General features: G+C 41.1%; 2 protein-coding genes across 3 annotated transcripts; both read right to left on the bottom strand.

Annotated features, from left to right (window-relative positions):
• Positions 1 to 626: 626 nt before the first annotated feature.
• Positions 627 to 6,085, bottom strand: LOC308325318 (uncharacterized protein). The gene is made up of 5 exons (XM_080777807.1): positions 5,888 to 6,085; positions 5,012 to 5,218; positions 3,384 to 3,679; positions 2,429 to 2,526; positions 627 to 2,310 (listed from the first exon to the last, which is right to left on the bottom strand). The coding sequence occupies exons 1-5, from the start codon at positions 6,021 to 6,023 to the stop codon at positions 1,890 to 1,892; spliced, it is 1,158 nt and encodes a 385-aa protein (XP_080633933.1). The 5' UTR covers positions 6,024 to 6,085; the 3' UTR covers positions 627 to 1,889.
• Positions 6,086 to 7,281: 1,196 nt separating this feature from the next.
• Positions 7,282 to 9,408, bottom strand: LOC308326350 (RISC-loading complex subunit tarbp2-like). 2 transcript variants are annotated; one of them, XR_013965086.1, is made up of 2 exons: positions 8,995 to 9,408; positions 7,282 to 8,342 (listed from the first exon to the last, which is right to left on the bottom strand). XR_013965086.1 is itself a non-coding variant. In XM_080779158.1 (2 exons), the coding sequence occupies exons 1-2, from the start codon at positions 9,300 to 9,302 to the stop codon at positions 8,302 to 8,304; spliced, it is 321 nt and encodes a 106-aa protein (XP_080635284.1). In that variant the 5' UTR covers positions 9,303 to 9,408; the 3' UTR covers positions 7,282 to 8,301. The 2 variants fall into 2 exon arrangements, 1 of the variants encoding a protein (XP_080635284.1); XM_080779158.1 differs by having other exon boundaries at positions 9,023 to 9,408.
• Between the last annotated feature and the right edge of the window lie 6,095 nt (positions 9,409 to 15,503).

Raw genomic sequence — 15,503 nt, 5'->3', positions numbered from 1 at the left:
TTTTATATCATACACCCCATGAAACCTTGAATTTGGAGATTTGTTTTGTTTTTGCTGCATTCCTAAGCCAATCATTTGATGACCAGTGGAGTATGAGACTCAAAAAGTTTCCTCCATTTTGGGGTGAACTACTTTAAAAGCTGTTAGCATATTTTGATGCTTATCGAGATAATTGTGTTATTCACCATAGGGTAATAACATGGAGAGATGTCAGCATTTTGATGATTTAATATTGTTATTCACCATGGGTGAATAACAATGGTCCCATGCCTACAGTAAATCACATTTCTACAGAACCGGCAAATGCTACATTTTTAAACACAATTCAAGGTAAAATGTACCCTACACATTATACCATCTGAAGCCTGATTCATAGTGATTGTACACTGGTGTTGGACAAACGAAAGTAGCCGATCTACAGAGCTTGTAGATCTGTTATTATTGCCGCTCAACACTGTGCACAACCAAGAATACTCCGACATTAGGAGTACCAGTAGCTCGGCAAGTCACAGAAATATTTCTAGTGTTTCAACTTAATTGAGGAATTTATTACTGAGAAAATTCACTTTAATTTAAGTTTTAAATAAAAACATTACATGAGCACAACTCATGAAAAAAGACCCTGGTCTATTTGACTATTGTTTATTTAAAAGTACAAAAATTACAACCGTGCCATTTTCGGTAACACTTGAAGGTCAGGTCTAATTATGCATCATAATTTCACTTATAAGACTTGCGTTATAAATGCCTATTACACGGCTTTGGTTGAACACTTGATTTTGATAGGCCAATCGCTGAATTCAGCAGTGTGTTATTTCTTGATAATGACCGCTCAATAACAGACCTGTCTAATCAAAGCCTCAGAGCACCTGCTCATATCAATCTGCACTGCTTGATTTTGTGCCATATCCAACACGACAGCCTTGTAAACAAACACACCATGTCATTTTACGGCAGCTAAACATTGCTCTTAAGAATGTTATACGAGGAATATACAACACAGTAACCAAAGATTGATTCTATTTGATGAACACTTTTTCTGAGGTGATGGAATAGGCCTATACTTTCATGCCTTTTACGTCTCTGTTTAATCATCTTGTAGGGTGTTATTTCGTATATTATCCCTTGCATATAATGATGTATGTAATGCATTATAAGCTCAGCTGAACAACACATTCTAATTTTCATGAAACACTATACACTATACATTATCCCCGCCACTAACCCCGCTGCGAACCAAAGGAGATCGAGCTTTCGAATTTGTTGCACCCTCGCTGTGGAATGATTTACCACTCTGCTTGAGAAACGCTGTCTGTTGAGATCTTTAAGAAACTACTGAAAACGCATTTGTACCGCAAACATTTTGGCTTGCTCCAGTGATTTCTATGTATTGTTTTATCTAATCTATTTCTAGGTACTGTCTTTGCTGCTCTGTTTCTTATTTCATTGTTGGTTTACTTTTGATTGAAATGTTCTTGTTTTATTCCTTTTATTTTATTGTACAGCACCTTGTAACAACTGTTTTGAAAAAATATATAAATAAAATTACCTTACCTTACCTTACCTTACCTTACTTATAGGTTGGGTCTATAATGCATTAGAATTGCATTGATAATGCACTCATAAGGGTTAATAAAACTTTTAGAATTATGCATAACAACTTATAACAAAGACACTTTTATAATAAACTGACTGAGTTATTGCAGTTAAAATGTGCTGTTCCACTGAGCTTATGATGCATTGTGATCTGTAGATCTGCTATTTTCATTAGTTTGGATCCCGGGCAATCTGAACTAACCCTTTAACCTTTTAACAAAAAATAATGAATGTAGCCAAAATGTATGACTTATAGCATAACACAATGTAATAGAACTGCAATACATAGATTATTATAATACATTATAAGTATTTACTGAAAGGTTCCAATCTGTCATAGAACTAAGTGACATCCTGTCTGTCTGTGTTTCCTGTGGGCCGTCCTTCCTGTCTGACACAGAGCAGAGCGACATCCGGTCTGTCTGTATTTCCTGTGGGCAGTCCTTCCTGGCCTGGACAGAGGTGATTGACATCCTGTCTGTCTGTGTTTCCTGTGGGCGGTTCTTCCTGTCTGACACAGAGCAGAGCGACTTCCTTTCTGTCTGTATTTCCTGTGGGCTGTCCTTCCTGTCTGGGACAGAGGTGATTGACATCCTCTCTCTGTGTTTCCGCTGGGCGGTCCTCCATTCCCGGCGGATCTTCTCTTGAGCCTCTGTGTTCATGGTCTTGACTGACAGGTGGTCTCTGTGCCCGGTGGCTTTTCTCATCTGGTATCTGAGGAGGTCAGAGTCATTGATTAATCAAAACTTTAAACAGCACGTGGTACAGTCAGACATTACGGCTAAATAATAAGGAAAGAGGGGGGAAAGCGGTGGGTGAGCGACCATGGTACCTTTCACGCCGTTTAGCCAGATACGCCTCCCTGGCGGTGGGGTCAGCGTTGATCCTGGCTCGATACCGAGCCATCTTCTCTCTGCCCGACACAGAATTCTGCCAAACAAAACCAAACAATATCATTTTTGAGACATATAGATTGTTAGTAGTGTAACCTTGGTTGGATGCTATGATTTCCAGAGAAGATTACACCCAGAACCTTGAGCCTTCAGTCGAAGGCTCACCTTCCCCCCGAGAATGCCATCGGAGCGGTATAGACTCTCTTTCATGCCAACTGCCATCAGACTCTATAATGCAAATGCCTTAGAACTGCCTCCCCCAATTTGCATATGGTCCTATAGTGGTCCTGGTCTTGTGTGTTTATGTTCACTTGTGTGTTGTTTTTCTGTCTGTCCAGTAGTTTGATTTATGTGTCACATTATGCTGTTGTAGTGCTTCAATTTCCCTTCATCTCATCTCATGAAATCACGTGATCCAAAAAGAATACAGACCGTCCACTCCAACGCTAAAATAAATATGAAAATGCTTTTATCTTTGATTTATTTTCTGCTTATTCCCCAAAGCCCAGCTCTATATCCTGATTTAATAAACAGAGAATACATTTTCATTTCAGGTGGGTTGCCACTTTCATCAAACCAGGACAAAGAACCTACTTCAAATGTATAGTGTTCCAGGTAATTTCTTTGTGTGTTACTTTCAGAGTCCTCTCTCCTCATTGGATGAAATTGGTATCCCATTCCCAACCTGATTTATTTTTCCTTCTGTTTACTAAAGAGCTACAGAGGCCCCTGTTACTGAACACTATCTTAGCAATGATTACAATCACAATATAGAGCAAATTAACACTTATTTTTTAACCAAACAAAAACAAATCCCTTACTGCATCTTACTACTACTTTTCATTGGAACAACCAGATAAACGTATGTGTCTTTATGGTCTCTCTACTACTCACAGAGCTGCGCATGTACCCGTCTCTTTGCCGCGACACGCTCCAGACATCCTGCTTGTCCATCGTCAGGACAATGTGGGCGCCTGGAGACGACCAGGGATGACGCTCGTTTACCGTTCCCGATTGGCTGCTCTCATGGCGTTCCCTGTTGCCGCTGCAGACTCCTGATTGGTTGCCCTCGTGGCGTTCTCTATTGCTGGCTCCTGATTGGTTGCCCTCGTGCCGTTCCCTGTCACTGGCCTCGGTTGTCGTCTGCCATCTGGTCAGTCGCTGCTCTGTCTCCGGCCAACCGTTGTTCCCTATGAGGGAACAAGAGGGAGAATGAAACATGTATAGCGTCGCTGTCAGGTTGAAACATCATTATGTCCAACCGTTTCTTTTCAGGAAATGGGACTAAAAAGAACCTGCAGTTCCAATGCAAACAAACAATCTCCGGTGATAAGATGGCCACCAACGTAATCAAAAAAGTCAATCAAAGAACAAGATTCCTCTACAGGATCTCCTCACTGGTCGACAAAAACACCTTGAAGACCTTAACAGGAGCCCTCGTACAAGGTTTCTTTGACTATGCATCCACCTCCTGGTACCACAGCACCTCAAAGGCCCTTAAAACAAGGCCTCCCAAAACAAACTGGTCAGGCTCCTACTTGGCCTCACCCCCCGAACCCACCTCACCCCTGCCCACTTTGACAGGCTGGGATGGCTTAGGGTCGACGACAGAGTACAGCATCTTGCAATGGGTCTGGTCCACAAGATTCGATACACCACCAAGATACCCATGTACCTGTCTAAATACTTCCTTAATGTAAACGAAGTCCACACCCACAACACCAGAGGGAGTGCAACAAACCATGTACAACCCAGATTCGGCACAAACAAGGGGCTAAATTATTTTCGCTCCTATGCGACCAAAATGTGGAACGCCCTACCAACAGTCATTAAGACATGTGAATCCCTTGGCTCCTTCAAAACTGCTCTCAAAGGGCACCTACGGATGGCTGCAATTCGAAACTGGCCTCTGTAAAAGCTGAATTTTTATCTGGATTGTACTATGTTTTTGTATGGACGTAGTGTTGGGTGCCTGCACATATGCACACATGGCATCAACGCATGGTGTTGTGTGCAGGCGCCCTACACTCTGTCTTTGTACTATGGATTGTACTATGTTTTTGTATGGACGTGGTGTTGGGTGCCTGCACATATGCACACATGGCATCAACGCATGGTGTTGTGTGCAGGCGCCCTACACTCTGTCTTTCGTTTTCTTTTATCCCCCTGTTCCCCTCACTGTATATATATTTTTTTCCCTTTTCGCTTCCTATATGATGAATTCCTGTTCTGTTCTTTAACTACATAGAAGTGTCTATTTGTTTGTCTCTAAATGTTTTGATGAATTGAACAATGTGGACCCTGTTGTAAACAAGTGTAAGGCTTAATTGGGTCGTCCACTCACAGTTAACAGTCTTTGTATTGAGTTTGTGCTTGAAATGTACTGTAATTCTGCAAACTGTTAATAAAGATTTCAATCAATCAATCAATCAATCAATCAATGCATCCAGTGTAGTTATTATTCAGTCACAATACTTTTCATTGGATCAATATTATAATAATAATTAACTTGAACTGCTCACCGTTGGTCAGGATTGGATCATGGACCTGACCAACCCTGTCCTCAGCCTGGTCGCTGGACTGTTCCTCTTCTCCTGGTTCTTCTCCTGGTTCTGCTTTGATTTGTGGAGGTTCTTCTGTGTGCTCCACCTCCTTGTTGTCCTCACAGGGAGGAGACTCGTGGCTCTGATGAAGGTTCTGAACTTGTCTCTGAAGGGTCTGGTGGCCACCTGGAGAACCAACACAGATGTTTTGATCATCAACGACTTGTGTGTGTGTGTGTGTGTGTGTGTGTGTGTTGTGTAAAATTAATTAAATGACTATGCTTCTAGATTAGTTCAATGCCTTGCTCAAGGGCACTTCAGCGGTGGTAATTTTAACGTGCCATACCGGGTATTCGAACTGGCAACCTTCCGGTATCAAGACTGCGCCGCAAACCGTTCGGCCACCGCTGCCTCAGCTTGATATGCATTAGGCCGGTGGTGCTCAAACGTTTTTGTCAAGTACCCCCAAATTGATTTTAATTGAAATGTATTTGGCAGCAGTTCCAATACTTTCAAGTTTAAGTTAAAAAAAAAATAGCAGGGGTGCCCACTGGCCAAGTGGTCCAGGCGCATGCCACATATGCTTTGGCCTGACAGTGACAGCGCACCACATATCTTCATGTCTCATTGATTGATAGGTTGGTTGATTGAGTACTAGTTTGCAAAGAAAAAATAATAAAAAAAAACAGCACAAGATACAAAAGGATGCTAAAGGATAACCCGAAATAGCCTATGGCTATTGTGTTCAGACTGTTCACTCTTATACACGCACATAGGCTACACATGTAGCCTATGTACTATGTATCATTCGTAAACATACGGTATATTATAATTATAAAACATACTGTAGCCTACCTCTCTTCATGTTGTACATGCTGATAACTTCCTCTTCATATTGTATCATAGTTCTCTCTATAACCTCCACTATCTCCTGCACTGCAGCGGTTAACCGCTGATTTACAAACATCTTTACTACGTCTACTTTAGACATGATGCTACAGCAGCCGAGTTATTGTCATTGATTATTATTGAGCGAATATTATGATTTATCATAAGCCGCTGCTGTTTGTTGACAACCTGGCAGCTGCTACACTCGTATGCTCTTCTTTTTTCAGAGATGCGGAGGCGCACAGCGACACCTGCTGTAGTGGAGTTACATCGATAACATCTGTGTATTTTGTTTCTCTTTTATATTATATTTTTGAGGGGCGCTAGCCCCTCCTATACCACCCGATAAGGGCACTTTTTCTAGTTGCTATTGTGGTTAAAATGTTCATGTAGGCCTACAGTAAACTGACATGAGAGCTGATCAGCGGAGAAGTTTCTACCTTCCCAGTATGACCCTGTATTTAAGAATGGCTAGTTTAATTGTCAGTGAAGGTGCATCCAGTGAAAGAGTAGAGATGAACTGGCCTCCACATCATAAAAGGAAACCAGAACCTCCTCATAATCCACAAACACTCCCACTTTTTGGAGATTCTCTGTTACAGGGATGGAGACCTGAGGGTTAGCAAGAGTACAGTACTCATTTCCTTTGCTGGATTCTTCCCAGCTCATCACACAGCTTCTCCATCTCCTGACTGAGTGTCTTCTCCAGCTGAGCCGCAGCTGTCTTCACAGTCCCCACATATGAAGACTGATGTACGTTGACCTTTGTCCAATCCTTGGTGGGTAGAGGGCTGTTGATGGATGTGAAGTTCTGGAGGAGGTGGTCTTCAGTGTGAGAGAGCTGCCTCAGCTCAAAGCTTCTCATCTTTAACTCAGTGATTTCCTGTTGCAGCTCTTTAATGAATTAAGCCTTCAGCCTGTCTCTGTTCTTTTTTGCTTCTTTTCAATCACATCAATGAGCTCAGCCTGGCTTCTCTCGATACAGCTGATAAGAGCAGTGAAGACCTGCACACTGTCTGCTATCTCTTTGTCTGCATCTTTCTTGCTGAGATCAATTGAGTGTTTGACCTCCTGAATCTTCACTTGTCTCTCTTGGATCATCTGTCTTTATCTGGATCTGTCTTTCCCAGCTCAACCTTCTCCTTTCAGAGATACAATCTAACTTGAGTACAAGAAACCAACATTTTCACAGTACGTGAGTAAATGTACTTAAGTTACTTTCCAAAACAGATTTTAACCCTGAAACAGTTTGAAGGCTGAACAATATTGACCTGTGAGGAACTCTTCTATTCAAGAATAATCTTCTATAATTGGTAACAATTACAAGTACATCAGAATTTATTTTTTGTAAGTAATTAAACTTTAATGACTTTAAATAAAATAAATTAAATACAATCAGGTTATTGTACCAAGAAACAATGTAGGCTAGCCTAGACTTCAACAGTCTCACATACAGGAAGATTTGAACCAATTCAACTCTAGCGTTCTATTTTGGGCATGTCATACATTTGTCCTAAAAACCAATCTTTTCCTCACCATATTTTTCACAAACGTTTCCCAAAATTATACTTGAATGACTACAAATAAAGTTAAATGAATTAAATACAATCAAGTTGTACCAAGAAATAAATGTACAGTAGGCTATCCTAGATTTCAAAAGTCTCACATACAGGAACATTTTAACCACTTCAACTCTAGCTTTCCTATTTGGGTATGTCATACAAATTTGTTAAAAGATCAATCTTTTACCCCCCAGATTTTTCACAAACGTTTCCCAAAATAGCAGATCTACATATGTTGCAACATGACACCTTTTGAGCTTGTAGATCTATTTTTGAATACCGGTAGCTGAATATCTTATTTAAATTTTTTTAACATAAATAATGTGCCATATCAGTCTCTGATTGTACACAGTATTTCAATTGACTGCATCCGTTCGGCACAGCAGTGAAATGTCTTGATAATTGTTGTCTTGAATGAAAACTGAAATCTAGAAAAAGTGCTCCTCGGAGCACAGGTCTCCACCAGGTCAGGAATGTTTGTTATGTTTGGACAATATGTGTAGGAGTAATATATAATATGTTAATATATAATATGTTTTGCTTTGCTTGCAAAAATGTGCCCCAAGGGTGGCATTATTTGTTATCCAACGTAGGGGAAATGTGCGTACCATATTTGACAGCAATTGGAGGCTGCGTTCATGCCTTCGGCCTGGTGGAGACAATTAGATGTACAGTTTGCATACGGTCACTGCTTTGTTATTATGCAGTTGCAAAACTACACACAACAGTTGCTTCTGATACTACGGTAGTATCAGTAACCCTCCAGCCTTAACCAGCTTCTTCCTGATCTCTCTGGTGGGGTTGTTAAAGGTGAGCGTCTCAGTGTGGTTCACAGGTGGGTTCACCGTCTTTGGCTTCACCTGCAAGAACAGAAAACGGATAAGTTCTTTGATTTAAACAAAAGACTATCTGAACTTTATTTCTGGATTTTAGATAATATACTATGCAGTATTACACCAGCAGTGCTCTTATAGACAGATTTCTTTTTTAAATGTTACAAATCGGTCATAGAGTAACACCAAAATATAAACACAGCATTTTCACTGAAACTTTACTATTTTAAATTATTCCGGGATAAACAGTGTCATGCACGAACGAGGAGTGTGCCTAGAGTGTTCCTCGTACGTCTATACTCTCTACACCAGAAGTTTCTTTAAAATAGTAAAGTTTCAGCAAAATTGCTGCACTTTTGAAGTAATGTGCTGCACTTTTGAAGTAGTTAAGAGGACAGACTGGATACAACAGTGTTTACCAAACACTGGGTCGGGACCCATTTGTGGGTTGCAATATATATGAGCTTATACAACACTGAGAATTTAACACTGTAGGAAACTAACGCGGGTTCCGTACCAGCGATACTGTCTGTCCAGTTTTTGTAGGCTATTACATTACATTTTAATTGGACAGCAATTTATAATGATGGCCGGTTCAGTCGGTCCGCATAAAATGATCCAGTTTAATCTAGTAAACCGGATCGGACAAACCGAGAACAGTCACATGCTTACTACCTACCACGAATATCATGAATCATTCTACTGACCCGTCTCCATCAACAGGAATGTCAACCGCAATGGAGCCCTCCACTCAAGTCCTCCCTTGAGCATCTTCAGAGCACCCTCTGCTGCTTTGTGCTTGGCGGCCTTCTTGCTGTGCCCTCGTCCGGTGCAGCGGATCAATCCCACGGAGACACGGAACGTGAAGGTGGGCCAGTGGGCCTGTCCCTCGGCCTTCAGCAGCTTATACACTGGGGTTCTGCATATCCGTGTTCCATACTCCTGCAACAGACTGATGGGCGTCTTGCCGGGTTTCGCAGCCAGCATTTGCTCAATACTAGACGAAGAGACAAGAAAACAGTTGCTCTAGCTGGAAGGCCCATAAACTACCACAGACAGACAGACACACACACACACAAGTTTTCTTCCCCCCGCCAAGATACTGGGGGCTCCTTGTGTGTGTGCTTTGCTTCCTTCAGGCTGTGTTGCCATGTCTGCTTATTATAAGCAACCTTTGACTTGTTTTTTCTGTAAAGTCACTTGCAAATAAATTATTGGTAGTTGCTGGTTGATGTTTTTTGGGCTTGATTCTAAAGTGTATAGTAGTTGCTTATTTGGGCTTGCTTCCATCCACATTTCTTCACATCAAGGAACCCCAGATTAATATGTAATTGTCCACAGACATTCATCTGAACATATTTTGTGCCTTTTTTAATTAAAATGTTTTAAAAATATTCAAAATATTTCGATTTATTCTCAATGTGTTTTTAAATAACGGATGTACAACCTCACAATGTGTCACTGTGAGCTTGTAGCTTGCAGCTATTTTCATTTGTGCTTGTTTTCATAGAACTGGCCACTTGTTCTTCCCTGTTTAAGAAATTACTATTATGCAGCCCAGATAACTCCTCTGTTATACTGGAGTAACAGGGGGTATAAAGCGAGATGGAAGGAGTTGGAGCTTGGTCTAGTTGCTGACTTCCCTCTGCAGGCTGCAATAGGGGACAGGGGTTTGGCGGACCGATTAGAGAGGATCAATAACCCATGGATAAACCATACGTTAAATGTGTGGCAAAAGGTTGTGAGGTCATGTGGTTTAAAAAAAATGTTGAAACTTTTCAGATGGTGTGCCTTCGACACAGACTTTGTCCCAAATAGAGGCGACATTAGATTTAAGTCATGGATAGAGAAAGGAATCACAACTTACATGTCATTTATGCAAAGAACTGAAATTGATAGTTTCAGATCAATACAAGTCAAACATGATCTGGAACAGGCTGACTTTTACAGATACCTCCAGGTGCGGCACTATATCAATCAAGAATGCAAATTCAAAGAGTTTTCTGCAGTTGAATCAGAATTCTTTTTCATATTAAAGTCAGCTCTCACAGTGGAGCCAAGTAAGTCCATCTCTGAGTTATATGGCGCCATTTCAGATGCTAAGAATGAAAGCACGTTGTACATCAAAGAGAGATGGGAGAGGGACGCAGGAGTTGAACTCTCAGAGGAAGTATGGGGAGGGATCTGGGAGTTCCAGTCTACCTCAACTTGTTCTATGGACTGGAGAGAGCACTGTTGGAAAAATATTATTAGATATTTTAAGACCCCATACCAGGAAAAATACAAAGGGGACGATAGGCTGTGCTGGAGGCAGTGTGGGGCAAAGAAAGCCAACCACTTCCACATTTTCTGGGGGTGCCCCAAATTGGGGGTGTTTTGGAACAATATTCACAAATCACTGTGCTCAGTATTTAATACTCCAATACCTTTCAACTTCACAACCATGTACCTGGGCCACATTGAATGTCTTAACCAGTCGAGATACACAAAGCTACTGCAGATTCTCTTGGCAGCCAGCAAAAAGTCAATAACAAGAAGATGGCTATCCCCAATCACACCCACAATGGACGATTGGCATGGAATAGTCCTAGACATCTTCAAAATGGAAAAATTAACATACATGTTAAGAACTAGATTAGACAATTTCTACCAAATTTGGAACAACTGGATTGTGCATATTGCCCCCCTGAGAGCGGACTTCGTGTAATCTCACTGGTTCATTGCCTGCTGTTTGATTGTATAAATATAAAATGTATAAGACACCTCTCCTCCTCTCGTGGTCGAAGACCAAAGCTATATTGTTTTTGTCCCCCTCAGCATGAATGTATATACTTTAGTTGTTGTTGTTTTTTGTTTCTTATGTCTTTTTCCGCCCACTCTTTCTTTTTTCTTTGTCCTCCTGAAATGTACCACCTGAAGTATTACTGACGTGCCTGTCTCTGTTTGAGTGTGGACTCGATGTCTTATATAGGAAAAAGGACTATACTATACAGAGACATTGGAGATGTTGCCACATGGAGGGGGGATGAGGGAGGGAAGAGGGGTGGGGAAAAAAAAGAAAAGAAGAAAATCTTGGGAAATGCTCTTATATCGTTTGTAGAAATGCTATATGTACAATTATACTGCACTTTCCGAATAAAACAAATATTATAAAAAAAAAAAAAAAAAAAAAAAGAACTGGCCACTTGTTTCTCTTGCAAAACTGGCAACACAGCAAGAGAAAGAGGAACTTATGCACACACACACACACACAAACACGCATTAACGCAATGCACGGCTGTAAGAAAAAGGTGAATATAAAAGCACAGGCTAAAAGCATTGTTACCTGATCTGGTCAGTCTGCACGCTGACGTCTTTGTGGGCCTATTCAACAAGAACATAGGAGTCTGTTCATTCACAATTGAACTGAACGCATATCATTGCTTCAGACATCCAACATAATCGTCCCTGTCTGGCAGAAATCTTGCATCTCCATAATTCTCTCACACACACACACAAAACAATAATTCATGTGATCTCCCCAAAAACAGCCAAGATGATTTTGTCTGTTTTGCAGAATTTGCACACCACACACCATCACAGCAGTCTGGAATCAATACATTCTGGTGGACAAGGGATTGGGCTGATTGGACTGGTCTCAACTCTATGACCTAAACACGGGAACTTTGGAACTTTTTCCAAATCAAAATAATTGCCGTTTTAGTTTCTAAAATATTGAAAATAGCCCATCTTTGCAAGCTCACAAAGCGAGTTGTGAGCTAGTAGATGGGCTCATTGTATGACAAAGTATATAACTGTACATAGGGCTGAAGTTTAAGGTTCAAGTGAACAAGACTTATGGATGAATACCAAGTTATCAGATCAAAAAGGTTTGTCCATTTACCTCAACCCTTGGTCTTTTAGCCTCAGCTGATACTTCATCGGCTGCTCGTTTGACTGAGAAGGAAAAAGAAAGAAGGAAAACAAATACAGCCATTAACTTTCTTAGATTAAGTGTTAGATAGGTGGCATAGTTGATTGATATATAAGTAATAATCAAACATAATAGAAAAGGGTGCCGAGTTATGAATCCTCTGCAAAAATGACACGTCCAAGCATACCTTGGGTTGGCCTTTGCAAACCTATTTCTATGGGGGCACTTCTGTCGATGCTTGTTGAAGTCGCTGTGGAGAAAAACACAGGAGTGAGTTAGATATTAACCCTACAACAACTATTGCAATGATTGGCCGGTGTGCTGGCGCCGTGAGGATTTAAGTGGACCTGCTGATAATTGGCAAAGATTTTAATGATAACATTGATACCAATACAATTCATAAATTATAAAAGTATAGCCTTAGCCTACCCAAGTTAGGTCCATTGATCATTGCAATGTATTAAAATACCAGCCTGCGTGATGTCTAGTTATGCCACTGAAAGCGTGCACAATAAATTTGACAGATCATTTCAGCAGTGTTAAAATTTGCTCTGGACATACAAACACTACAGACTGACCTTATAGGCGCCGGGCGGCTAGACACCCGCAGAGCTACACTGTGAAATGGAACAAATTAATCTGACATTCAGTTCAATAGTCCTATATCACTTACATCTTTCGCCATTGAGATAGAACAGCAGGCCAATTCGATCACGTCTTCTGATGACTGGAAAGTTTTCATTCTATTTTAAACAAATAGAGTACATGAGTACAATTCCTTTCCAATGTTGTTTATCATAACTGATTGGCATAAAGAAAGAGGTTAATTTCAAATCAAGTGTACGGTGATGGTAATAATTATTCCAAGTGACTTACAGCAGCCATTCGCACATACAATGGATGAGAGAGATGCACATTGTTGAGCAAAAACAAAATTGACTCAAGAGTATAATACTCCTTGGACTGCCCCTCCTTCCCAGTTCTGAAAGAAGAAAACAGAAGAGTTAACTTTAAAAAAGACAGGTTTGGACTCTGGAGTCATTGTTATTGATGGCGAAAACTGGAGTTCTCAATGGGCCCGAAAATTAAGCCCCAGCCCTACCTGGGCCCTCATCAAACCCTGTACACTCAAGACAATGTCCCCACTACCACCCTTAGATCTCCATATACTGTATGGAGCTCAACTGTTCTGACATTCCATTTGTTGATCTGACCTCATCAAACCCTGTACACTCAAGACATGCTCCTTATATGGCCAGTACAGAATACATTCCATATTGTTGATCTGACCACATGCCTGAGCCGTTCCTGAGCCGTGTGCGAGCGCGCACGTTAGGGGGAACATTGGGCACAACCCGTACTTTTATGGACTTTACACACTTACAGCAGGAGTGGTGGAACCTGGAGCCTATACTATATTAAGGGACCAGGAAAAGTTCAAGCTTTTTTAGCCTCCTAGTCCTAACTCTAAGCCTGCTGTTGCATTTCTCTAGCCGTTCAACGTGAGCCTTACCCCCAGATCATGTAGTTGGTCTTGACATTTCTGGGCCAGGAGAACTCCCCGAATATCACCTCGTCTCCTTTGGTGACAATCTCCTTCTTCAGGATGTTGTACTGACGGAGAACACTCAACACGTCCACCATCTTAACAATTAAATCATTAATCACTATCATTTGTTTGACAATTCATCTGCAACAAAAATGTCATAATCGTGACTGGTCTGGAGGTTGTAACTGACCTCGGTGGTCTGGGTTCTCCAGACCATCTCTCTGCTGACGATCTCCCTGGTGACGTCCACAAATCTCCTCTGCTTCAGGGTGATGTCGTCGTCCAGGTCCGTTTTGATGGTGGGACGTTTCTTGGCCATGATCTTGTCCTTGATGGCCGCGATCTTCATCACAGACATAGCCTCGGACAGCGACCTGGGAAAGAAAACAGGGTTGTGTTCAGATTAATTTATTATTGCCCTTGTTAAAGACTTTAATACACTCGTTTAGATTTCTTCCTCAGTTCGGATTAAATCTACACATGGTTGAGGCAAAGTCTTTCCCCTATCCAGTAAAAGAAATGTAAAAAACCCCACATGGAAACAGATTGTTGCTAATTGAGATGTGTCTCAGTCTGGGCACATTTCAGTCCGAAATCTCATGACAAAGAATGAACAAACCAGAAGTAACGCAAACAACTTCAGTCAAACAAAAATGATGCAACAAACGAATTGAATGCAAAGCTCAAAAAGTGGAACATGAAGAGAATATTCAAAATCCAATTTTAAATATTCTACTGCCCTGGGCGAACATTTCTCAGATTATTCAAAACTATACTTGGACAACATGGAAAAAGGACAGCAGGTAACATGGAAAGAGTTTATAGTTTATAATGCCTTAATAATCAGAGTAGAAGGCATACTGTAGATCCGAAAGGTGTCCCTTTAGGGCCAATGACAGAACATGAGTGCTGAGTGAGTGCTTTATTTTTGCTTTGTTTATTAAGTATGAACCAAGCAAATACAAATGTGAAGAACTCTCACAGGCTAAAAGCATTGTTACCTGATGTGGTCAGCCTGCACGCTGCCTTCTTTGTGGCTCTCCAGACACACAGCTAGATGCTCCTTATTATCCAGACGTACCCGTTCCTCATCCTAAAGAACAACAACATGGGAGTCTGTTCATTCACAGTTGAACTGAACAGACATCCAACATAATCGTTCCTGTCGGGCAGAAACCTTGCATCTCCATAATTCTATGAAGCCACTATATTTCGATGTACTTGATTGTAGCAAAATTTGCCGATCTACAAGCTGCAAGCTATTTTTTTTACATTTTCTGACAAGTAATTTGGACATACAAGATTTCCACCCAACAGTGACCTTCAAAAAGTCCTGTTGCTGTGCTTGAGAGTGTGGTACGCTATGCACAACTTCAAGTCTGAGACTCAAACTCAGTTCTCCAGACGAAATTTCTAATTTTGAGTAAGGACAGCTCGTTTGGGCAGAGGATAAATTGAGATTTGACCTTCCTGATCCTACCTGACCATAGAATCTAAGGCTTAATTTACACTGGCAACCAAATCCAGCCAGAGTCAAATCTGTGCCACATCCGCAAAGCACTTTCTTCAACGCCAGTTGCCGTTGCGCTCCCCCGCACCACGCCTCCCCGTTCCTATGGCCAAAATGCATGTTATTCAGTTTGCAGAATGGGTACAGTTCAAGGAAAGGAAAGGTCAACAAAATCTGCTAAGAGGATAAAACCAGAAAAAGCACTAAAGACTTGTT

Source organism: Protomyctophum bolini (genome assembly GCF_963924005.1).
Source record: "Protomyctophum bolini genome assembly, chromosome: 12".
Lineage (NCBI taxonomy): Eukaryota > Metazoa > Chordata > Actinopteri > Myctophiformes > Myctophidae > Protomyctophum > Protomyctophum bolini.
The sequence above is the reverse complement of the archived record's forward strand: the minus strand, read 5'-3'. Positions and strand labels throughout refer to the sequence as shown.